This window comes from Elephas maximus, chromosome 5 (assembly GCF_024166365.1).
Source record: "Elephas maximus indicus isolate mEleMax1 chromosome 5, mEleMax1 primary haplotype, whole genome shotgun sequence".
NCBI lineage: Eukaryota > Metazoa > Chordata > Mammalia > Proboscidea > Elephantidae > Elephas > Elephas maximus.
The window spans coordinates 26,689,707-26,716,720 of NC_064823.1; the positions used below are offsets into that span (position 1 = coordinate 26,689,707).

The 27,014-nt window shown below is 35.8% G+C and overlaps 1 protein-coding gene across 13 annotated transcripts in view; it reads left to right on the top strand.

Annotated features, from left to right (window-relative positions):
- The window catches only part of PRDM5 (PR/SET domain 5), a 450,522-nt gene that overhangs the window by 177,865 nt on the left and 245,643 nt on the right, over nucleotides 1-27,014 (top strand). For all 13 annotated transcript variants that reach the window (XR_007517600.1, XR_007517603.1, XR_007517604.1 and 10 more), the window contains 3 exons: nucleotides 14,082-14,175; nucleotides 18,375-18,535; nucleotides 21,746-21,839. Coding sequence is in view for 8 of the 13 variants with exons in the window: in XM_049885411.1 (XP_049741368.1) it covers nucleotides 14,082-14,175; nucleotides 18,375-18,535; nucleotides 21,746-21,839 (349 nt within the window). In the remaining 5 variants the exon portion in view is untranslated. The remainder of the gene's footprint in view (nucleotides 1-14,081; nucleotides 14,176-18,374; nucleotides 18,536-21,745; nucleotides 21,840-27,014) is intronic.

Consider the following 27,014-nt stretch of genomic DNA (forward strand, 5'->3'; position numbering starts at 1 on the left):
TTCAGAGTCATTTTTAGGAGCTATAAACCCTGGTCACATAGTGGTTAACTTCTACGGCTGCTAACCAAAGGGTCGGCAGTTCAAATCCACCAGGCTCTCCTTGGAAACTCTATGGGGCAGTTCTACTCTGTCCTATAGGGTCGCTATGAGTTGGAATCAACTCAACAGCCCTGGCATTGGTTTTTATAAGAATAGTAATCAGAAGACATGGCTATTAGTTATGGCTTGGCCATTAACTGGCCATGTGAGTTTTGACAAGGTATTTGACTTCTCTAAACTTCACTTTATTTATAAAGTTGATTGAACTTACACCATGACCTCAGCCTCTTTCTAACCTTGTAGCTTTCTAGTCTCTTCACAAACCATCTCTAAAAATAGTCCATAATTTGCCTGTGTTCAGCAAGACTTCTCTACCTTTGCCTTCCTCTTTTCAAGTTACGGTCTCTTAGTTTTCCTCTGTTGATTTGTTTTGCTTTTGTGATGCTTCCTTTACTCAAGTTTTTGTTTCAGAATTTATTTGTTTTATTTATTTTGTGTAAATGATTATGTTTGAACTGAAATGAGAAGTTTCGTCCAGAGATATTCAGCATCTTAGGAATGTATATAAGATGTACTTGTGATGTGATAAATATCTGCATATTGATTTCAGTTGATATATTTTAGTATGCCATTAAGTGACATATGTATAGTCTCTTTTAAAAGAATTTTCCTCATTTTTCACTCTAAATATTGCATTGAAAGTATATTATTTCAGTATTTCATGGTACTTTACAAAGGCATTGTTTGATCTATGTTGAAATCACTTTTTAAATTGTGATATTAACTTCATTAATCTTTATGTATTTTTTTTATCTAAAAAGTAAGATAAAACAGATTAACCAAAGGATAAACAGGATTGATTGATAGTGTCCCAGTCACCTCTGCCTAGTTCCTTGCTGCCCACCCTTATTTTTAACTCAAGCATTATATGTTCAGGGGCAGGAGCACATTCATTACTGCTGCTTTGGAACCACATGACTGTAAAAAACTATCTGGGTAGTTTCCTGCTCAGTCTCTGGAACCCTCTTGCTCCTCTCTTTGATGAAATTGATCTACCTGCGTTTACGAGTTTTTCACAGTTTGGCTTATGTTATATGCCAAGTGGGAATTTGGCACAGGATCTTTGCACCATCTCTCATACTTCCGGCCATAAATCATATGAATGTAATAATGATGTCTTGGGAAGGATAGAAACAATGATGCCTGTAATTTCCAAAATGGAAAGTACTTTCAGTCCTTCTACTGTAGACAAATGTGCTTCTCACTGTGTTATGATCCTAGCATGTGTTTGGTATGATTACATGAAAATATTTGAAATATTTTCCAGGCAGTTATGTTAAAAAATCAAATCATCTTTTTCTGCCATCATTATTCATTAATGGCTAGTTACGAAAATGAAAAATGAGGATATTCCAAGGAAAGCAGGAAAAAGAAATGGAGAATCAGCCTGATCTTCACTTCACGGTGCATGCCCGGTGGTTGTTATTTTGCCATGAGTTGTAATCAACTCGTCAGCAATGGTTGCTGGTTTAATTATTCTTTTGGTGTTTTGATTATGTAGCTCATGCATTTTTATTGTACTTAAAATTGTACTTATATGAGGTCAATTCTTCCCTTTTAATATTTAGATTTACTGGATAAAAGAATATTATCTTTCACAGTGGTTATGACAATATAGAGTGGAAAACTGAAGGGTTGTTTTTCTTCTAAAACTTAATGCTTTTCATGATCTTGCCAGTTACATAGGCTCAGTAGGTCTAAATTAGTTGTATTCTCCTTCAGCCTTTGACCTGATTCGTAGTTGTATTTAGGATCTGCCTAAAGTGAAGGTTGATTGTCCGGATCAACCATGCTTTCATTCTTTAAGTCACATTTGGGCAGGTATTTTAGAATCACAGGAAACTGGCCAATTAGTCTTAACTCTGTCTTTCATTGAATGTTGAATATACCATGGATTGCCAGAATGCTCATTAGAAGCAAGGATGGTGAGGTTTTGTTTCACATACTTTGGACATGTTATCAGGAGGGACCAGCCCCTAGAGAAGGACATCCTGCTCAGTAAAGTAGAGGGTCATTGAGAAAGAGGAAGACGCTCGACGAGGTGGATTGACACAGGGGCTGTAATGATAGTCTCAAACATAGCTATGGTTGTGAGGATGGCACAGGCCTGGGCAGCGTTTTGTTCTGTTGTGCATGGGGTCATTATGAGTTGGAATTGACTCGATGGCACCTAACAACAGCAACAGCTCTCTTTGGTTCTCCATCAAATTTAATGCAAACTAAAGTTCAGATAAGGTGTAAAAAGGTTCCCTCTTCCTGTTGTAGATGGAATACTGTGAGGGGTTTTATAGTCTTGGATGCTGGAGGTGGAACCATTAGCTTTATGACAGGTCTGAGTACAGAGGGGTTTTTCCTGATGAAGTTGTAAACAAGCTCCTGGCAGGACAGGTGGTGTCTGTTCAAATAAAGAACATTTTTCCCTTGACCCTTTCTATAAATTTTCCAGGGAAGGAACTTTTAGGCCTATGAAGACATCGAATCACATCTTCTACTGACATAATTCCACTGGCCTCCCTTAGTAAAGTCTCATCTAGTGTTTTTTCAAACTCTTGGCTGTGATCACTTTGTGGGTCTTCAAATGAATTTAGTGGGTCATAAGTAGCCATTAAAATAGAAAATAGAAAGTAAAGGATAAGTTTCATGCAATGCATTTTAATGAAATAATACATGCTTATGTGTATGTGTGTGGATATTGGATTTAGATATAAAAAAGTATTTCTTTGGTCATGGTCAAACAATTTGAAAGACACTGCAGATCAGAATTTGCCTACATGAAATTGTATTAGCCCTTAAAGAAAAGGAGAAGTTTTTCCCTAAATATATACATCATGGACTCAAGTTCTAAAACCAGAGTATATGGCAAAAATTTAACATAGTTAAAACAAACAAAAAAATGCTTCAAAATCTCATAGAAAGGTGCCAAGTTAGAGACTGAGAGACAGTCACTCAATAAATCCATCACAGGTACTTTTTCCTTCCACGTTGGATCACATTCTACACTGCACTGTTCTAATTTTCTGAACCATTTCCCAGCCCTGGAATAAATATTTGACTTGAAGTTCATTCTCTGCCAAATCAGTGATCCCTTTTTATTCTCTGACTTTAATGGAAGACCTTGCCTCTCAGCTTTCTTCCACTCTCCTCCACTCCCCCACTCCCAAAGTAATCTAGAGCCATCAACTAAAGACAGTAAATTCATAGGTATGGAATTTATGAGTCAAATAGTAAGTTTGTTTTAAGTTTTAATGGTTGCTCCTTAACTGCCTTTTGAAAAAGCTCTGTTTCCACTGGAAGTATATGAAAGAGTGCTTTTACGTGTACTGTCACCAACATTTGATATTATCAGTCTTTTTTATATTTTCAGTCTGAGAGTTAGAAGTGATATCCGATTGTATTTTAAGAGTGATGGATGAAATTATGGTTCTTATAAGTTTATTTTTCATTGCTTGTCCAATTTTCTATGAATTTTCAGGTGGCTTTCTCATTGATTTCTAGGATGAATATTAACCCTTTGTTATTTTTGTTTCTTATTCTTGTCCGCACTTGTCAGTTGGTATCTTTTGGAGGAAAAAGTTTTACATTTTTGTGTTGTCAAATGTGACAGTAGTTTTCTTTATGACTTGAGTTTTTGTCTTTTGTAGATATTTTTCTTAATCTGAGATTATACAAATAGTCATCAGTGGTTTTTAAAGTTATATTAGTTTCTTTTCATTAGCATTTTAATCATCTATAATTTATTTTTAGATATGGAATGAGAAATTAATTCATGAAGCCACAATTATCATATTGCTGAATACCCATGTAGGTCCATTTGTGGACTCCATTTCAATCCATTTAAATTGTTTCTGTGTCAGTATCATACTGTTTTAATAATTTCAGTTTATAATGTGTTTTAATATCTGTTGGACAAGGTCTCCTTTGTAGTTTTCCCTTTTCAGAATTCTTTTAGATGGTGTTCTGGGCAGATTAATGTTGACAAACACACTTCTGACCACTGTTTCACTTTAGTTTTCATGGGGATCAATATCATGTGTTAGAATACAGCCCCTATTCACAATAATTCTTCATATAAACACTTGTCCTTGTGGAGCGACTTGATTTGGAAATGTTTTGTCCTTACCCTTTCGTGGCAGAAAAAACAAAACTAAAACAGCTCATTTTTCTCAGCAATCACTAAAATTACTCTCCATTATTAGTATATTTTGTTCCTGCATGGTGCAAATGGTTATTGCGCTCAGCTGCTAACTAAAACGTTGTAGGTTTGAGTCTACCTAGAGACACCTTAGAATAAAGTCCTGGTGATATACTTCCAAAAAATCAGCCATTGGAAGCTGTGCTCCATTTTAAACCCTATGGAACACAGTTGTACACATGGGGTCTTCATGAATTGGAGTTGACTCAGTGGCAGCTGGTGGTGGTGAACAGTATATTTAAAATTTTTCATGTATGAAAACGTGTAATTTAGTACTATGCTGAAAGAACAGAAGAAAAAATTCAAGCCTTGATTTGTAATTTTTTTCTCTTTTTGTTATTGTGCTTTAAGTGAAAGTTTACAGCTCAAGTTAGTTTCTCATACAAAAATTTATACACGCATTGTTATGTGACCCTGTCTGCTTGCTCTCTCTGTAACGTGACAGCACACTCCACCGTTCCTCCCCAGATTTCCCATGTCCATGCAACCAGCTCCTGTCCCTTTCTGCATTCCTGTCTCCCCTCTGGACAGGAGCTGCCCATTTAGTCTCATGTATCTACTTGAACTAAGAAGCATACTCTTCACAAGTATCATTTTATGTCTTATAGTCCAGTCTAACGTTTGTCTGAAGAGTTGGCTTCAGGAATGGCTTTAGTTCTGGGTTAACAGAGAGTCCAGGGGACAAGTCTGCCAGGCTTCCTCCAGTCTCAAACCATTAAGTCTGGTCTTTTTACTAGAATTTGAGTTCTGCACCCCACTTTTTTCCAGTTCTGTCAGGGACTGTCTGTTGTGTTCCCTGTCAGGACAGTCATTGGTGGTAGCCAGGCACCATTTAGTTCTTCTGGTCTCAGGTTGATGGAGACTCTGGTTTTTGTGGCCCTTTCTGTCTCTTGGGTTAATGTTTTCCTTGTGACAAGTTGTAATTTTGAAGGATTCTGTGGGCAAAATATTGAATGATGCAGGAAGCATCAAAAGAAGGTAGAAGGAATACACAGAATCACTATACGGAAAAATATTGGTCGACATTCAGCCATTTCAGGAGGTAGCGTATGATCAAGAACTGACTATATTGAAGAAAGAAGCCCAAGCAGCACTGAAGGCACTGGCAAAAAACAAGTCTTCAGAAATTGACAGAATACCAACTGAGATGTTTCAACAAACGAATGCGGTGGTGGAGGTGCTCACTCGTCTATGCTACTTGGTCCATCGAGTATAGGAGTATAGGAAAGGGTAGACAGTTACTTGGTCAATCGACTGGAAGAGATCCATATTTGTGCCCATTCCAAAGAAAAGTGATCCAACAGAATGCAGAAATTATCAAATGATATCATTAATATCACATGCAAGTAAAATTTTGATGAAGATCATTCAAAAATGGTTGCAGCAGTACATCGACGGGGAACTGCCAGGAACTCGAGCCAGATTCAGAAGAGGATGTGGAATGAGGGATATGATTGCTGATGTCAGATGGATCTTGACTGAAAGCAGAGAATACCAGAAAGATGCTTGCCTGTGTTTTATTGACTAGGCAAAAGCGTTCGAGTGTGTGTATTGTAACAAATTATGAATAAAATTGTGAAGAATGAGAATCCCAGAACACTTAATTGTGCTCATGCAGAACCTGTGTACAGTCCAAGAGGCAGTTCTTTGAACAGAACAAGGGATGTTGCATGGTTTAAAAGTGTGCATCAGGGTTGTGTCCTTTCACCACACTTACTCAATCTGTATGCTGAGCAAATAATTTGAGAAGCTGGATTATATGAAGAAGAATGCAGCATGAGGACTGGAGGAAGACTCATTAACAACCTGCCATATGCAGGTGACACAACCTTCCTTGCTGAAAACAAAGAAGACTTGAAGTACTTACTGATGAAGACCTCTTTAAAGTGTTAAAAAGCAAAGTTGTCACTTCAAGGACTAAGGTTCTCCTGAATAAAGCCATGGTATTTTCAGTTGCCTCATATGCATGGAAAGCTGGACAATGAATAAGGAAGACTGAAGAAGAATTGATACATTTGAATTATGGTGTTGGCAAAGAATATCGAATATACTGTGGACTGCCAGAAGAATGAACACGCCTGTCTTGGAAGAAGTACAGCTAGAGTGCTCCTTGGGTGACTTTGTCTCAAGTACTTAGAACATGTTATCAGGAGGGACCAGTTTGTGGAGAAAGGCATTATGCTTGGTAAGGTAGAGGGCTGGTGAAAAAGAGGAAGACCTCTGACAAGGTGAATTGATACAGTGGCTGCAAAAATGGACTCAAACATAGCTGTAATTGTGAAGATGGAGTAGGACCGGGCAGTGTTTCATTATGTTGTACGTACGGTTGCAATGAGTCGGAACCGACTCAATGGCACCTAACAACAACGATGTTTAATCCTAACATGGAGTTTCTGCCCTCATCACTTTCACTTTTACGCCACCTGGAATTCTAACAAGGTTGTTTGACTCATTTCTCAGCTCATAATAGCTATTAGAAGAAGACTATGTCAAATAGAATTGAAAAAACAAACCTTAGATAGGTTAGCAATATCAGAAAACATGGCGATGGCTTTTCATAGACAAGAGGAGAAAAGCATTCATCTCCATAGCTCTGACAGCTTAGCAAACTAGAGAAATTTAGTGTGAAGGCAAGAAGCATACTGGTAAGAACACTCAATACATAGAATAATGGATTTAAATGATGTCAACAATCTTAGTGAATAGGTAATGTAATTTCAGAGGCTAAGTTAAATTAAATAGAAAATTAATACATTTTTGAAAAAGAGATGCATCCATTCTTACATGATAGTTTGTATCATACTCACAACTAACAGAAATCTGAACCAATGAAAACTAGGAATGTACAAATGAAAACTCTGTGTGATGATTAAAATAGCTGAGGTGTGGTATCTTAAACCTAATATCCTGTTTTGTATGTTTTATATTTAAAACTGACTCTAAATTCTGTATCCTTTCCCTTTAGTTTACACCTGTATTGTCTTGAGAAATAGATTGGTTTTATGAGAGTATATCCTCTGGAGATGTTGACACTTCAGGTAATTAGATATTCATTAAAAAAAAAAAAAACTAGTATGTATGTATTGATTTTACCTGGTCCAATATTTGCCAAATGTTTGGAATCATATTATCTGTTAAAATGGTAGGGTTTTTTACTATATATAGAAAGTATTTCCTATTCAGGAGTTAGAAATAATTTTCAGAGTGTTATTTTTTGATAGGACTGAAATTGTTACATTGTTGTGTTTGTCTGTTTGTACTTTAAGAAGCTGTACTTGCCTCTTGTTTGGATGAGAAATTACCATCTTGCCTAGCAAACAAGTTATCCACTGGAAGAGTTAGTATATTTATTTTTAGTTATTACATATGAGCTATTAAAATTAGGATGCCTGTTTTTATGTAGAAAGTCTGCTGTACTATTACTGTGATGAGTGTAGAAACTATCTTTGTGGGAGAAGCTACTAGTGTCTGTTAACTAGATAGTTCTCTGAGACGACATGATTGCTGTTTCAATATATTCAGAGTACCAGCGTGGAAAAGAGAATAAAATTGTTCTGTGTTGGTTCTAGGCCAATTTATAGTAAATGGTGGTCATTGTGAAAAGGCAGAACTTTTAAATTAATGGTCAAATCAGCTAGCCTGGGAGGTCATGGACCTAGCCTCCCAGCCCAGTGTTTGTTAGATATGAGAGTCCATGTCCTAGAAGTTTTGTAGAGGGGAAAGCTCCCTCAAGGGGAATCCAAGCTGCTACCTTCCAAGGCTTCTGAAAGTCTATGGTTATTCCTCCTCTTCACAAATTCCTTTAGCCCTGGTCATGTTACGCTTCATGCTGTGCAGGCTCCGGGCGTTAGCTCCATGAGGTTATGGCTCTTCTACTAATGGAGTTGTGTCTCTCAAGCAGTGGAAAGGTGGGGATTGGTTAAGCGGGGCTTGCCCTGGTGATATAACATTTAAGTGCTTGGCTGCTAACCGAAAGGTTTTTGGTTCGAACCTACTCTGTGGTTCTGTGGGAGAAAGACTGACGATCTACTCCCATAAAAATTACAGCCTAGAAAACCCTATGAGGCAGTTCTCCTCCATCACGTGGGGTTGCTATGAGTTGAAAACCAACTTGGCAGGACCTAACAACCACAACAGAATAGTTCTCTAGGAACACCACCTGCATTTTTATAATTGTCTATGTGTGGAATGAGCTACCCTTTCCTGTACTTAGCTTAAAGCAACTGATTTCTGCAATCTCTCTCCAGTATCCATTTGTTTTTGTGAAGAAGAGTCCGTTTAAAGAAGTCAGTTATAAAGGTAACAGTAAAAATTTAATCCACATACCTTGTAAACAGCCACATGACGCACATTTAATATGATGTGGGTTTATTGTGTGGCCCAGTGGGACAGTAATGTGCTTATAATATAGGGACTTGAGACTTTAATAACAAAATTAAAAAGAAAAAAGTTCTAACAAACAAATCTCTGGAATATTTTCCCCAAACCTGTTTTAGCTCTAGTTATTTACCTTGAATTTATGATAGTTTTCTTGCTTTGCACATGCTACAGAAGAAATAAGATTTCTAATAAAATTCTCTTACTATGGAGTGAAATATACTCCTGATAGTCAAGATTATTATTTTTAATTGTGAATAGCCCTGATGAAATTTTTATTCTGTGCTCATGAAATTTATATTTGATCTGTATGATAGAAATGTGCTAATTCAATATTTACTGTGCAAAAATTATGCCAAAAACCATCTAAAGCATGTTTGAGGCATATTAGTAGGTATTATAAATAGTTCAACAAATTTTCTTATGCGTTTTCTACATCCGCAATGGTAATCAGACTTAATTCTAGTAATTGGTACATAAGAAACATATTTCATTGTTCTCACTAGTTCATGGACTAGTACATCTGCTTAATTGGCAGATGTTGATGTCCTTAATGACATAATATTTAACCAGGAGGTGTTCTATTACTCAGGGATCCTGCAGTTAAGTCAGTGAAAAGTTTGGTACTCTTTTAGAGATGAATTGTTGAAGGTTTCTGATAAGATGCCTTTAAAAAAACTTAATTTCATCTGGTACTTGTAAAATATATCTTGGAGACAGAAGTACTCTATCCACGACATGGGCAGCGCGGTGAATGTGCGAGCAAATACTGAAATGGGATGGCCTGTCTTTGTCTTGCTGTTAATTGGACACATGGATTCTCTGCTGAGGTTTTTATGAGTGATGCCACCTCAGCCCAGAGATGATGATGGAATCTCTTTGACGGAAGTATTTAGACGTCTGTCATGCACTAACAGCTTACCACTTAGAATATGCTATTGAATGTAGGCGAGTAGATGTCATGGCTTTGGTTTGGTTAACATAGTTGTAAGGCATTATGCTGCCCTGTGATCTTTCATAATCCAAGTAATAAGCCATCTACACAATTGTTTTGTCTTAGACTTGAAAAAATACAGAGACAGAATGGGGTAGAATATAGTATTTTTGGAGAATAAAGCAGCCGTATGTTCCAGTCAGATGCTTTTAAAGCAAAATGTTTTTTTTTTCTTCTTTTTATAATAATATCACCTACTCATTATAGGAAATTCAGACATCAGAAAAAGATATAAAGAAGGAAGTAAAAATTCTCTAAAATACGACTGTCTGTTTTCCTGTGAAAACTCTCGTTAATGTTTTCCAGAACATCTTTTTGGACTCTACTCTCTGTGTGTATGCGTGTGAGTTGGAATCGACTCAATGGCAGTGGGTTTGGTTTTAGTTTTGGTATATGGCATGAAAGGTATTCTATATATATATATATATATATATATATATATATATATATATATATATATATATATATGGGATTCAGCTCTTAACACTCCAAATATGTTATGGAGAATTTTCTAAATGAAACAACATAAATATATAATATCCATTATAATTTAGTTAACCAAGTTTAGACCTGTTAACGGGCATTTAGGATTTTTCCCTTTTTAAAAAATTTTGGTTGTAAAAAATTTGTCATATATTTCTTTTAAGAGAATTGGTTAGCCAGAGCCAGGGGTGGATTATCCATTAGGCAAGGCAAGTATGGTGTTTACCTTGCTTGCCTGCTCATTTGTAGTGAACAGTTTTCACATTTTTTCCGCCACATCAAAGATTCCGCTTCTATGTGTGGCTGGCATCTGTCTCTCTCCTAACCCCACAGCACCTTCCTGTAGATAGAATCAAAGCCTCTTTTCAGATTTACAATCCCTGACTGTGGCAGATGACCCAGTAAGCAGGGTAAGCAAAGGCTTACTTTTGCTTACTTCCTAATCTGTAGTGAACAATTTCACTAGACATCTTTTAATAGTCATTTCAACGTGTCCAAAACTGAACTCCTTATCTTTCACTCAGGCTTGTTTCTTGCCTGGTCTTTCTTTCATTAATGACTAACCTGTCCTTCCATTTGCTCATGTCACAAATCTTGGATCATGCTTGCTTCTTTCTTTCTACATCTCATGCTCCATATCCAAATCCATCCTCAAAACCTATTCACTTCATCATATATACAGTTCCAGTTCAGTTCCCAGTGTCGCTGAGTCGATTCCGACTCATAGTGACCCTATAGGACAGAGTAGAACTGCCCCACAGAGTTTCCAAGGAGCACCTGGCAGATTCGAACTGCCACCCCTTTGGTTAGCAGCCGTAGCACTTAACCACTACGCCACCAGGGGTTCCCATATATACAGAATCCTACTGAATCACTTCTGGGGCTGCCATCCAGGTGTAAGCCATCGCCACCTCTTGATGTATTGCCTCTCTGGTTTCTCTGCTTCCCCTTGTCCACCTACATCCTCTTCACAGCGCAGCCACCATAGCATCCTGTTAAATGTCATGTGAATCCTGCTACTCATCTGCTTAAAGCCCTTTAGAGCTTCTACATGTCTTTGAGAGTAAAACAAACAAACAAAATTGCTTCAATGGCCAGCCAGGCCCTACATGATCTGTTTCTCTTCCCCACTTTTCCTCATTTCTCTGGCCTCATCACCTCACCTTTTTGTCTCTTCCACTTGTCTCCAGCCACGCTAGCCTTCCTGGTATTTTCTGCCTAGATCACCCAGATACCCACCTTTACTTCCTCACTGCCTCAGTTCTTCTCTCAAACATCATCTTCTCAGCTAGAATTTCCTTGACCACCTATTAAAGAATGTTACCTCATTCTCTGAGGAACTTGCTGTCCTCTTTCCCTGCTTTATTTTTCTCCGTAGCATCTCTTCCTGATATATATTTTACTGTTCGTTTATTGCCCATCTCTCTCCACTAGCATAAAAAGCTCCGTGATAGTAAGTACTTTGTCTCTTTTGTTTTTACTGGTATATATATCCCCAGCTTCTAAAATAGGACTGGCACACAGGGTACTGAAGTGCATAGCGTAGACCTCACACAGAATGAAACAGCGAGTGAATTTTCAGGAGTGCTGTTCAGAGGGGAGTCTCCCCCCCCCCATTTTATTTGGAGTTATGTCTTCTTTAATGTTATGTAACTCTTTATATTCTCAATATAAAACTTTTGTTTTATGTAGTGAATATATATATATATATATATACACACACACACACATATATAGTCACTAAATACCTGCATTACAATTTTGAATTTGATTCTTTCTCTCATTAGAATGTCTCAGTTTCTGCCTGGTTACAAAGGCTTTCCCACTCAAAAATTATTTAAAAATTCATATTTTCTTCTAGTTATTTATGTCTTTATTTTTCACTTTTAAAACACCACCTGAATTGATCTAGAACTTCTTTTATTGTAAGGAGTGAGGAGTGGGCCCATTTACCTAAATGTCTCAATATTTGGCTGAAAACTAATTACTAAAATTTCCACTGTTCTTCCACCAATTTGAAATGGCATATTGTTCTGTACTAGATGTTCATGTATTTTATGAAATGAAAGAAATCTACTCATTTTTCTGTTTTATTGATCTACTTATTCCTGTGCTGTCAATACTGTATTAATTTCTGTGGCTAACTAACACTTTGGGAGCATATGCAATTTATTTTGACTATTAAATATCTTTCCTCCATCTTATTTCATCTTTTTCACAACTGAAAACAAGCATGATAATCTTTTTTCACCATCGTTATGGTAATAGATATGCTTATGGTTTGAATATTATAATGCCCATTAAGCTGAGAAAACATGTAAATCTGTATGCTCTGAATAAAGTGACTTTCCTGTATGTTATCCCTTTTATTTTTATACCACATATATATATTAAAAAAGAAAGTTCTGTGATTTACTTCATTGTGATATGAGAGCATAGTTTAATTTTGCTAGTTTTTTAAACATTTATAAGGCCTTGTTATCTTCCAACTGTGGTAGAATAAGAAACCCTGGTGGTGTAGTGGTTAAGTGCCATGGCTGTTAACCAAAAGGTCAGCAGTTTGAATCTACCAGGTGCTCTCTGGAAACTCTACGGGGCAGTTCTACTCTGTCTTATAGGGTCGCTATGAGTCGGAATCGACTCAACAGCAGTGGGTGGGGGTGGTAGAATAAGATTTTATTCACCGTACTGGCATGTAATGAAAAACAGGGCGTGATAAAGCTTACTGTTTTTGTTTTGTTGGTATTTTTGGGTTTAGATACAGATAGTGGTTTTTCTTTGTTCCTGGTTTATCAATATATTTTTGTTTGTCAAGTACCATAGTGCTTAGTAGTGCTGCATCTATACTCTTTGACAAATTATTTCAACTTTTTTTTAAAATAATATTTTATCCTGTTTTTGGTGAAGGTTTACACAACAATTTAGGTTCCCATTCAACAATTTCTGTACAAATTGTTCAGTGACATTGGTTACAGTCTTCACGATGCATGAACATTCTCATTTCCCTTCTGGTTGTTCTGTTTCCATTAATCTAGTTTCCCTGCCCCCTTACGTTCTCATCTTTTTTTTTTTTAATTGTAATTTAAATGAAGGTTTACAGAACAAACTAGCTTCTCATTAAGCAATTAGTACACATATTGTTTTGTGACATTGGTTGCCAACCCCACAGCGTGTCAACACTCTCCCCTTCTCAACCTTGAGTTTCTTGTTACCAGCTTTCCTCTAGCCTCCTGCCTTCTCGTCCTTGCCCTGGGCTAGTGTGCCCATTTTGAGCCTTAATGTTCTTATATGTACAACAGGTAAAATAATAGTATTTTATTCATAGAGCTGCTGTTAGAATTAAATGAAATAATTTATGTAAAGTATTTAGGATAGCACTGACACAAACATAATATTTAATGAATGTTACCTTACCGTTTAATGTGAGTAAATGTTCTAGTCTAATTTAGGGACAAAAGCAGCACCCAGGACTAAAAATTACTTGAAATTATTCTGTGAAGTTTAGAAAAAGGGTTGAAACAATCTCATTTTTACCAGTTTTCTTCCTTTATGCTGAAAATGTGGTACCCCCATATCTAAAGCTTGTCCAGTGATGAAGGAGTTTAGACTTTTGAGAAATACCATACCATTTCATTACACAAAGTTGATCCTAGAAGTTGTATTCAGACCAGCGTTTTAAAATAAGAGGAACAATTTCCTTTACTATTTATCAAATTTTTATTTAAAGTGAAAATTTTAAAATACAATTGTTTGTCACCTATCCACACAGCATATTTGTGTTTACCAAATTACGGTGGGAAAATGTCACCAGAAGAAACAAGATATTGTCTCCCTTCCTTTCTTTCTTCTTTCACATCATGCAACCAAGAAGCTCCAATTATTGTAATGACTAGTTAATTCTTGATCTTCCTGATTTAAGGTTTCTTTCATCTGCAGACCCACTCTGAAGAGAGACCGTTCCAATGTGAGGAATGTAAAGCTTTGTTCCGGACCCCATTTTCTTTGCAGAGACACCTGCTAATACATAACAGTAAGTCATAGTTCAGGCAGTTGAGGACAAAAATAGTTATCTCACACTTTATTCTCATAGTCTTTGAGAATACAATACGGGCATCGCGATAGTGCCTTTCACTTTCTCTTCCTTTATTGTTACTTTATTTTCCCATGATGAAATTAATTATTTTGTGAGACATTTTATTTTACATCTTTTATTTCCATTTTCTAAAGTTGGTATATGAAAATATTGCCTAAGTTCCATAAGTTATCTTTGAGCTCTATTTTGAAACAGACCTTTTATACCTTTTAAATTTCAAGATTAAGGAAATGTGTGACTTCTCAAAACATTCATATGTTTGTCAGATTTATTAGCTCACAGACTTTTAATGTTGGAAAATACTAGAGTACATATCGATTGAATTTAACCCCATGAGAGGAATTGGAGAAGACTGAGTCTGGGAGAAGTACTCAGGGTTTCATGATGCTGGGGTAGCATGAAGGTCTCAGATGGCCAGGTGCTTTTCCTACTTACTACACTGCCTCTGATTTCTTACTTCTGACGGGCATTTTTTTTTCCCCTTTTGCATTAAGTTCTACATAAACACACAATGAAAATTTGTCTAGCAGTTACTGCAGAGCTATTTTTAGAATACCACAGGATTTATGGACATATTGCTGAAGGAATCACTTTACTGAGGCATAGAAAGTGTTACTACTCGGCCAGATTTTAAAAATGAGTTCCCTGCCTATGAATCTTTCATTGAGATATTGAAATAACCAAAGATTTACTTTACTACTGTATCCTAAAAATTAAAAAATTCTATAAAATGAGTAATATTTATGTTTCTTACTTTTGATTTGAGTTGTTTAATCATCAGCATATCCTATATACCCGAAAATCCTTGCTACTGCTTAAATTTTTAATACTTCTGAGGCTAGCACAATAATCAGCCTTGACAACTGGTTGTATAGGATATTAGAGGAAGAAATTTTCTTGGGTCAAATTATAGGGTCTAAAATGTAAAATAATAAAGATATTAAGGTTTTCATAAATAATGATAATGATTATGATGATACTAAATCTGCTTCCTATAGAAAAAGATAAACTGTTGGGATTTCATGTTGTTCTACTTTATTACCCTTAACAGTTCTGGAGAAATTGTTAGCACAGCTTTTCATTTTCCTTATAAAGAGCAGTTATGTGTTTAAAAATGAAATTTGTCTTGCAGCAGCAGAAATTTCCATCCTGATATCGCTATCATATTGATTATGAAAAATAACCACATGAGATGAATGGATTTTAGAATAGGGATTTAAACAAGTGAACATCATTCATACTGATAAGACTTATATTACTAAACTTGACCTGACACTCAGGAAAATTTTTTTTTTTTTAAGAAAGGCAAAATTTTATTTTTAATAACAGCAAGGGATTTTTAATACAAGGAATCTAATACTTTGGATTTCAGCTCATTGTTTCATCAGATGGAGAAAGAGATTTGAAGTGATTCGGTGTCGAGAGTGCCTGTACATTTCATATATACCTTGATCAGCACATTCATCAGTGGCTTTACAAAGCTGCAGATAAAGACATTTGCCAGGAAAATCAACTTTGACAATTAGTTGAGTGAGTAAAGGAGCCAGCTAAGGTAAAGCCAGATGTCAGTTATGGCCAGTGAGCTAAAATGATGGAAAACAAGAATTGGCTAAAATAGAGAGGACAGAATAGTAGGTCCCGTATTGCACAATAGGAAAATGAAACATGCGTAACTTCAAATGATAAGGGCTGTTACTAGAAACATACATCAGCACATATAAAGAATAACTTGTCATAATTATATTGGAAATTTCTGCTGTTTAATAAGCTGAAGATCAAAAGGCAAGTTGCTAGCTAGTTTCTTTAAGAATGAGGGAATGTATACATGAAAGATGTCTTTGAAAAATGAAATGTGCAATTAGAGGATGGCATAAAGCAATGATTTTTCTTCAATAGCTTCCTTAATGTAACAGAATGAAATATATTGAGTACTTTAAAAAATTCTGAAAAACGTAAGACAAAAAAATCTGGAATTAAAATAGGGAAGAAGAGAAGTAAGTTGTCATTTAGGACTTCTCTGGTATAACTATATGAGATTTTTGTACAAGGGCCAACATTTTGATTCACTTAATAGTTTAATGAAAATGCTTTGATATGAGTAATCTTGAATAAGTTTCTTTTTTTAAAAAAATTTCATTCAGTAGAGATTTGGTATTATTAACTTGATTAGGTAGATTTGATATTACCAATATTTACAGTCTTACCTGACATTTTCTTTTACTAAACCAAAAAAAAAAAAAAACGAAACCCATTGCCGTCGAGTCGATTCCGACTCATAGCGACCCTATAGGACAGAGTAGAACTGCCCCACAGAGTTTCCAAGGAGCGCCTGGCAGATTTGAACTGCCGACCTTTTTTAGGTTAGCAGCTGTAGCACTTAACCACTACGCCACCAGGGTTTCCTTTCTTTTACTAGCTTTTAAAAATAAAAACAATTTAAATAAATTTAAAAAAGATATATAAAGACAAACTAGTTGACAACAATAACCTTCCACAACAAAAATGCACGAAAACAACCAATAAAGCTCCCAGAATCTATCATTTATGCATGGTTTGGATGTGACTTTGGTTGAAGCGTTAAATTTCAGCAAGACTCTAAGAGATTTTAAGTTACAGAGCTATATTTGGTTTGAAAAGACAAAGGGAGGGTGATCTGTCTTTTTCTTCCTTCTTTTTTTCTTGATTTCTGGACATCCTTTTTTTTTCCTCCCCTTTTTATATGTGGTATGAACAAATAATAGGATCTTCACATTTCTAAATTTAGTGCCAGTTATAATGGAGGGAAGTTAGAAGAGCTCAGTTGAAATGAAATCTCTTATTGAGATGTAGAAAGTTAGGTATCTCTATATCTTGCCTCATTGCAGATATAATACTTGAATCTATAGGTGGTGCCAACGATTAAGCTCTTAACCATTAGCCGAAAGGTTGGTGGTAGGAGTTCACCCAGAGGCTCCTCAGAAGACAGGCATACTGGAGATCTTTTTCCAAAAAGTCATCCCCTTGAAAACCCTGTGGAATGGTTCTACTCTGCACACATGGGGCCGCCATGAGTCAGAATTGATTCGATGGCAACTAACAATAACAACATGCTAATGAAATTGTTCTCTAAAAAGGGAACATATATTCAAATACTAGTTTATCTTGTTCATGTAATCATGTGCCACATGTATTTTATGATGTCATCAGAGATATCAGTATCTTCTAATGGTGTGCATTCGTTGCTGAAAATGTATTTAAAATGGACTACTAAAAGTTAGAGTTGTGTTTAAGAAGAGTTACAGAGACAGTAGTCTGTGAAAGTTAGCAAGTATTATAAAATCTCTCAACATAATTTCTGGAGTGGCTGCCTCCTCAGGCCTAGGCTATATAATGAGAAGAAAGGAAGAATCCTCTCAGGTGCTCAGGGGCTTTAGAGTAGAAAATGGTGGCTATTACACTGGGCTGCCCCAACTCCAATCTAGTCCCACTGTCTCTCTGAGAGCCTGGGAAGTGAATTCCTTCCCCAGCTGCTTCACAACAGACCCACTGCCATGTCAGGGAGCCTCCAGGCCAAGATCCAGGCACAGTGCTGAGGAATGAAGGGGTGCTGTATCTCTCTCTATCCCAGAATGAGAGGGCCTCCATTGATGCGTTTCTGACTGCTCTCAGAGGCTTGCCTCCAGCCTTCTACCTGTGACCCTGTTCTGCCTGCGCTCTATCTGCTGGAAGCTGGGGGAACAGGCTTGGGATTTGAGTGGAGCTTGGGAGGGGCCCCCAAGGGAACTCACCCTGCTTGACAGAGACCTCACAAGGATCTGCTTACCTTAATCCCAGCTTTTGTGCTAAAAATACATACTTCTTTAAAGCTCAGGATACCTTTAGAGAGTTAGCTAATTCAGTCCCCAGATTTTCAGTTAAGGAGATAGAGAATGTAAGAATGTTAAATGACTTCCCCCGGTCACACGGTGCATTAGGAAATACGGAACTGGAATTTTTTGTGAAAAATTAACTTTTGTGGGTATGATAAATTCTTAGAGTTATAAGACTAATGTCTTAGAGAAAACAATCATAAATCCAGCATACATGAATGAGAGTTAAGATTAAGGACCCTTCTGTTGCATCTTATATTTCTCTTATTTGGCTTTTTTATTTCCAAGGTGAGAGGACTTTCAAATGTCATCACTGTGATGCTACCTTTAAAAGGAAGGATACCTTAAATGTTCATGTCCAGGTGGTCCATGAAAGACACAAGAAATACAGATGTGAGCTATGTAATAAGGCATTTGTTACACCATCAGTGCTTAGAAGTCATAAGAAAGTAAGTAAATGCCTACGGTTATTTTGAATGGATTATATATTTAAACAATATCATCATATATGTTAACTATCATTTGATGACCAATTTCATATTAATTTATCAACATATTTACCTAAAGTGACACAAAAGGATTGCATAATTTATACCAACTCTTCAGATAATTTTGCTTTTCTTTATTTTTAGAATCAATTTACTTTTTTCATGAAAGAGAACCCGAGTTAGATGTAGATTCTACATACTACTTAGCTATGCTGAGAGTTGGGCAATACAAAACACCAGATGAGTGGGAGCTTATCTGTTTTAATATGTTTTTGGATTAATTTAGTAAGTCTTTTCTTAAAGTAAGAGTAGCTATTTGATAATTTTATTTTTCAAAGCCAATTCAGATGTTTATCGAAGAGTTACTAGACCAAACTCTTCAAGGGCTGGAATGATCCTTGTTCATATTTGCATTCCTAGGGCCTAGGGAAGTTTTTGGTATAGAACAAGGACTTGATAAATACTAGTTCAGCTCAGATATAATTATGTTCTTACATGTTGCAATTTGTGAAATATCTTTGTTTTGTTACTTTAACTGGATAATTACCTAAAGCAAATCAATAGTTTTCTTGTTTTTTTCTTATTTACCAAAATAAGTACATTTTAAGTATATTTTTAAAGTAACAGAATTCATATTATAACAAACACACTTACGGTGTTTAATGCTGACTTTAAAAATGACTATGAAGGGTGGTTGCTTTCTGCCAGTTAGTGTGAGCTACAGAGTGAATGTGAGGAAATGACTCCCACCTCAGGGTGACTTTTATAATGTATCTGTCTTTAATAAAGTTGTTTTAAAAGGACTGAATTGAGTAACTTTTCCTGTGTCTTTAATCATAAGTAATAATGATATTGTCTCCCTTTTAAAAATCTCTTAATAGAATATTCTTTCAGCTTTTTTTTTGTTTTAATTCAGATTTTTGTCTGAATGTAATGTTTTTGTTGTGTTTTAATATGTGAGGGCAAAGTATAGTGAGTTTTTAAGTGAGATTTAGTTGTTTGTCTCCAATAACAGATTGTCACAGAATATTTCTGCGGTGCATTGTTCAGTTTTTTTCATACATTTATCCAATATTCTTATAATGAACTGTTAATATTAGAAATATCTATATTTAAGCTATTTTAATATTGTACCTTCATTGTCACTTAAAACCACCTAACAAAATTCTGTATCTAAAAATAAACTTTATTTCTGAATTTAAACCACAGAAACATTTTAATTCTTTTCATAATTTATCTTTTAAGGTCTTAACCTTTAGCCTTCACTTCTTTTGGTAAGTGACTTAGGTCATATATGTGAGCAGTGAACCAGCAAAAGACATCTTGTGGATTTTATTAAGATATTACAAATAAGTTGGTAGTTGCCTGTTTGGAATAACAGATATATTAAATTTCTAAACGATCTTATACTAATCAAGAAAGATTTGCCATATTTAGCCTCTCTGTCAAGGAACGAAAAGAACAGAGGTCTGTTACATGTTAAAATGTTATGCCATTCAGTTGAAATTGAAGTATAATATGGGCCATGGGAGTAAAAGCTCTAACTGGGGTATAAAGAATGTATAACTGTTTTGTATAAGAATTTGCAGTGAAAATGGAAAATTAAGTGCCTGCCAAATGCAGAATCCAGGCGATGTCTATTTTACAGAGTGTTGTTGGTTAGCAAAGCAGTTGATTAGAGCATGTTTCTCAAACTGGGTATAATGTAAATTCTTTAAAGGGAAAAAATTCTGAGGGACACTGATGTTGACTAAGGTTAGTTTATAGCTCTTTACGAATTATAAATGTGGTAGTATATATGCAAATAGAGATACAATACGAATATGCACATTTACAAAATAAATATTTATAAAGCTACAAAGTCAATTATATTAAAACTAACCGTTAATTTAATATGGAAGATAAGATCTTTTACTCTGTAGGTGGTTGTCTGAGGTTGTGAGGTGATGAAGTAGTTGTCCCCTTTCCCCATTCCCCCCATTTTCTCTCTTCAGCCACTGTCTTTCCTGTAGCCTTCGCTTCTCTTGGCGAGTAACTTAGGTCGTATGTGTGAGCAGCGTACAGTGCTGTTTGGCCTTTTGAGAATGCATCATTTTTATGAAAATTTTCCACTTCTTTTTTTCATTATCCCATGGCAATTTGAATAGTAATACTTACTAATAATTTGCATAAAAACCAATGCAAATACAGACCCTGCAAGCTCTGTTTTGAGATGGTCATCCAGAAGATCCACAATATACTTTTATTAGTTTTTATATTATAATTGAAATGAAAACACCAATTTAAAAAAGCAATCTCATAAAGAATGCACAAATACCTGAAATAATCCCCTCCTTCCTCTTTTTTTTTTTTTTTACCTTTCACCTAAATTCGAGAAGTACTGGGGATTGAGAGATAGCTGTGACCCTTTGTTTATTGGAATGGTGGTTCCAACTGGTCTCCTAATGAGATTGTGATGCGAATTTAAAATGCTCCATCTGCCTCCTCTCTTTGGGGGGTGTCACTGGATGTGACCTCTTTTTCCCCTGAATTCTCCAACATTTTATTCAAAATCCCCTTTGATGACACCCCTTCCCCTTACTCCTGTGGTGGTTTTTATGCTTCGATTAAAGGTGTACTCAGGGCAGGGATGCTCTTTTCAAATTGACTGCTCAGTAAACACCTGCTGATTTTAGGGGTCAAATCAGATGTATGTTGATTTTTGCAACACAATAAAATCAGTCTGGTCAGACGAGCATAATGCACGTAACAGATGACTGATATTAATTCCATCCTCAAGAGTTAAATACACACTAAGAATGTGAAAAATGCTTCTAAGAAAGTGTTTCTTGGCAGCAGTCAAGGGCAGCTGTAGCCTCATTTTGATTTTGTGGTTTCGTTAGCATGTACTGGTTTCATATAACTTAATCATCTGTCGATGGGGGCTCAACATAGGCTTAACAAGTAAACTGTACAATTATTTTCAAATTAACACTAACGCATGATTCGAAGGGTTTTTTGAACCAGTGGGAATATCCATGATGAATTGTTTAAAATCTCATTGTGATAGTAAATCATTTTAATGAAACATAATCTTGGAAAAAATGATTTACCATTGTCGGAGGCACTTAATCATCTTTCCCTACTTCTTTATACTTTGTCCTTAACCCTTTTTTATTCCTTCCCATTTAGACACATACAGGAGAAAAGGAGAAGATATGCCCATATTGTGGCCAAAAATTTGCCAGCAGTGGGACACTGAGAGTCCACATCCGGAGCCACACAGGTGTGTACATTGTAACTGGTGATATAAAAACATTTTAGAGAAATGACATTCTTCCAGGACAAGGTGTATCATAATGTTCAAAAGAATATCTCTGAGAGTAAGCATTAATATTGGCTGTTTTCCCTCCTTTAAAGTATTGTAAAGTCCAGTTCCTTGCTCTAGAAGAAATTTGAATATGTATATATTCTTAACCTTTTAAAATATATAAAGTGGTAGCAATTTGATTAGTGTTTCATTGTGATAGAACTGTGATTTATATACTATGCTAATAGATGGAAGAGAGAATAGCAGTTTTACTTTTTATAGAAAGTTGAGAGTCTCCTCTTAAAATTCCTCCTGTCACATCAAATGTGGCCTTTTTTTTATTAATTTAAAAAGTCCTTGGTGTATTGCTTGAATGCCATAGGGCCCGTTTTTTTCTTACTACTGTGCAGTTTTTCCAATGACAGAGGGTGTGCCTTAGTATAGAATGAATGAATAGCTTCCTGGGTTTATCATGTAGATAAATACTTGAAAAGACATTAAAAAAAATCCTGAATTTTGATAGCCAGATAATTGTACATTAATCTTTAAAAAAAATTAGTAGTTGGAGGATACTTATATGGTGAACTGTGTAATTGGATTGCATAGCTGAAGCTTCCTGTTAGAGGACCATAGTGTTTCACTTTCTTTACCATTGTACCCTCTGCACCTAGCACAGTGTCTAGCATAATAACTGTGTTGTGATTGATGAAATGTTAGTTTAAATAGGCCAAACAATCAGAACTGTGAATGTTATACATACGTGGAGGGAAGAACATCAATGTTTTCTTTTTGAAATTTTGTGACTACAGCTAAAAGACATAAGGTCAACCTGGTATTTGTTATCTTAGAATAAACAAATATTTTAACTTTTACTTTTTCATTTACAAGTATTTAAGATATTTGTATATGAAACACATAACCAAGAACAGATCAAGCTGTGATGACTGGAAAAGTAGATGCCTTAAAAAAAAAAGAAAATCTTAATTTTTTTATAGAAAGTAAGGTTTTCAGGATACAGTCAATCTGTCTGGTGGAAGCAGAGAGCAACAAAAAGAAAAAATAGAGAGATACAATAGGAAAGGAGCAGTGGAGAGCTGTATTGAGGGCAGGTGTACTTAAAAAGTGCCAGAGGCTGTGCGCACCATGCACTGATTGCGCAGAAGAGGCAAGTCCACGATAAAGATGGAAGATAGATAGTTCTGAAGTCTAGGGCCAGCACTCTAGGGGCATTAGGCACTTCTATGGCATTGGGCATCACTCTCTTGTGTGTGCTTGGGGCCACGTGGAGTTGTGGAGGGCGGGAATGAATTCAACAGCCTTTTCATTCTGTATCTCAGCAGTTCTTGAAAGATATCTTTATGCCACATTGAAAATATAACCTTAGTTTGCTAGGCAGATTTCCTGTCTGTGCTTCTGAATATAATTTGTTCATGGGGAGGGGGGGCAAGTAGAGAATAGGGAAGGTGTATTATATCTGCATGTCAGAGTACTAAGTGGATGATCATGCCCCTAAGATATCATGATGTAATTTAGTTACGTTTGACACAGTTGCAGGGACTTTTTGTTAAGCATACAGTATAACATAAATTTCAGCACAGAAAAGATGAACTTAGTCAAGTAGAACACTTGATTATTCAAACTAATGCTACCCTTAAGACTTCTGTTTGCCTACGTTTTATTTTACTTATAGGAAGGATGGAAACTGGAGAAAAATAAAGCACTTAAAATAGTATTTGCTGCTAAAATTTGAATTATTGTTACCGACTACAAAGTTGCAATAATAATAAGATTATTATTATTATTATTTTTGAGGTCTAGGAAGTTTCTCTGATAAAAAATTAGGTATATGTAGCATTTTGTTGGTGTTGCTGTATATTATCACATTTGAATAAATACTATAGACAGTGTATGAAACCCAAATCATTTTAGATATGATTTGGATACATATTATGCTCTGTGTCCAATGTTGTATAGATTCTGGCCTATTAAATCTAAATTTAGACAACAGTGCTGGCACTCAGTTACACATGTGCTTTACCTGGAGTCTACTTTCGTATATTAGTATGCAGTACAATTGCTTTGTGCTTACTTCTCATTTTATTACAAAGAATACTAAAAAGATGGCACTCAAGACAGTAGAGTTGAATAAGATTAATAACGTTTACTTCACCAAAGATTTTTTTATATTTGTTTTATTTTGGTAAAAATATACATGGCAGAACATACATTCATTCAGCAATTTCTGTGTGAACAGTTCAGTACATTGGTTACCTTCTTTACATTTTGTCACCATTCCTGCTGTCTCTACCCATATTGTTCCCCTACCATTGACTTAGATTCATTGCCCCCTAAACTTTTCATCTGTGCATTAGAGTTACTCTTGTCAATTTGATCTCATATAGATAATTCTTTAAAAGACCACAATGCTCAAGGTGAACATTCTTTACTAATTTATCTAAACTGTTGCTTAGTTTAAAGACAAACGAAGTCAAGGGGTAGTTTCAGTTCAAAGTTTAAATATTTTCTCAGGCCAATAGATTTGAAGATTCCTCCAGTCTCAGTGGGTCCAGTAAGTCTAGATTTCATGAGAATTTGAAATTCTGCTCCATTTTTCCCCTCTTTCATCTGTTGAGTCCATCAAGGATGCTCTTGATAAAACTCATTTATTTCTACTGCAAGTGTGTGGCTTTAAAGACTTCAGTAACAACGAGTTCAATTTGATGGCAGTGCCTTGATTCATACCAAAGCACCAACAGTTTTACTGGCCGTTAGTTTTGTACACTTAGTGCAGACAACAACACAGCAAAAAAGGCAAATGAAGCAGTAGTATTATTATGAAAGTAGTTTCGACCATGAGGATCCTGTGAAAGGGTCTTGGATACATAGAAATACATAGATCAGATTTTGGGAAATGCTGCTGTGGATGAACCCACTGCTACTACATATTTGTTGCCATGGAGTCTATTTTGACTCATAGTGACCCTAGGACAAGGTAGAACTACCCCATATGGTTTCCAGGGCTGTAAACTTTACAGAAGCAGACTGCCACCTCTTTCTCCTGTGGTAAGCAGCTGAGCACTTAACCACTACGCCATCAGGGCTCCTCTAACGGACCCTCTAGTAAGTAATAAATACCTAGGAAAAAAACAAAGAAACAATGTGTGTGTGTATGTGTCTGTGTGTTGGGGGCAGGTTGGGGGAGGAGGCAGAGAGGAATGTATTGGCCCATGAAAAAAAGGGAGCCAGCTGATCGAGACTATGCTGTTATACTGGTGTCGGTTCTCTTACTTGATTGCTTAGGTTAATATTGCTTCTATTTGTTGCCCTGACTTTATTGATAAATTCTCAAGCTTCCGCTGCTGCTGTTGAAACATGTTAATGTCCATCGCCATTGTATGTGTTGGAATCTGGTGATGAGTAAGAAGGTTGCCAAATATGACCACTTTTGTAGGAACCGTTGGCTTATGGCCTGATAATGTTATGTTTATAACCGTAAAAAGAAAAAACAAAAACCTGTTGAACATATTTAGCATATTTGTAGACTTACTTCAGAACTTAACTCTACAGTTTGCCTGGGGATGGCAAAAAATAGAACCTTGCTCAAAGATTATACTACTGTAAGGTATTTACTGATATTTAAAATCATTTAGTTAGGATTTAGAGTAGCCTTTTTTTTTTTAGTTGTAATGGGATTAAATTACTTTCCCATCTGGAAAATATCCCCACTTCAGAAGCAGTGTCAGTGTGTTTCCTACTATTCTTTCCAACTATGAGAGACAGCCTTATATGATGGAAGGACCAAAGGCTTTGGAGTCAGGCTTACCTGAATTCAAATCCTGGTCCTTATCACTTACTAGTTGTATATCATTGAGCAAATTACTTAACCTCTCTGAGCCTCAATTTACCCGTTTTATCTCATAATTTCTTTTTGAGTATAAATGAAATAATGCCTGTAAAATACTTAGTGCTGGGTCATGGTAGATGGTCAGTTAATGTTGTCTTAAGTGTAAAAAAAACTCCTTGCCGTCAAGTCGATTTTGACTCATAGCGATCCTGTAGGACAGAGGAGAACTGCCCCATAGGGTTTCCGAGGCTGTAAGTCTTTATGGAAGCAGACTGCCACGCCTTTCTCCTATTGGTGGGTTTGAACAGCTGACCTTTCAGTTAGCAGTCAAGCACTTTAACCACCACACCACCAGGGCTCCTTTGTCTAAGTACAATCTCTGAAATTCTTCTGTAATATTGCGACTTGTTAAGCCTACATTTCTAATGTTAAATGCATTTGTGTGTTCATTAGCATTGAGTTGCAGGGCTTTATTAAATGATATAATTTTTTAAATTATCATTTCCCTCTCTTTCCTAATAGATTTTCTTTCTTACAGGCCATCATACTGAGAATTTTATCTTCATTATTTTTTCTTTTTCCTTCTTCCCGCTTTATCAAGACTAAATTGCTGAACATACTGAAATTTTTATAACTTAGTTTGATAAACATAATCTTAGTTGACTGGTGATTAAGAAGTTAATTTAATGTCATGGTGGTTGGCATAATTATAATCATGGGGCTTCCTTAATGAATTACCTTTGAAAAAAATGCATTTTAAATGTCTATGTTCACGATAGGAAACCCTGGTGGCGTAGTGGTTAAGTGCTACGGCTGCTAACCAAAGGGTCGGCAGTTCAAATCTGCCAGGCACTCCTTGGAAATGCTATGGGGCAGTTCTAGTCTGTTCTATAGGGTTGCTATGAGTCAGAATCGACTTGACAGCAGTGGGTTTGGTTTTGTTTGGTTTATGTTCATGATTAGCTAAGTCTTTTTTTTTTTTATAATAATAAATGTTTAAAGGGGAACTCAATTGAAAACAGTCACTTTTGGTGGTATTTAAAATTCTAAACTATGTGTGTCCCACTGATTTCTTTCTTGAAATTAAACCACAGTGACTTCCAAAATAACTTTTTATAAGTTTAATTTGTCTTTTCACATCAAAATGTGTCTTTGGCTTTTTAAATTTTTACTACCTCCTGTATTAGACATGAATTGAAAGTATGCTTGATTTCTAGGGTAAAAAAAAAAAAAATTATGGGGATGTTTGTTTAAAAAAAAAAAAAAAATTGTCCTGTTCCTTTAAAAACTGTTTATAATAGCAAAAA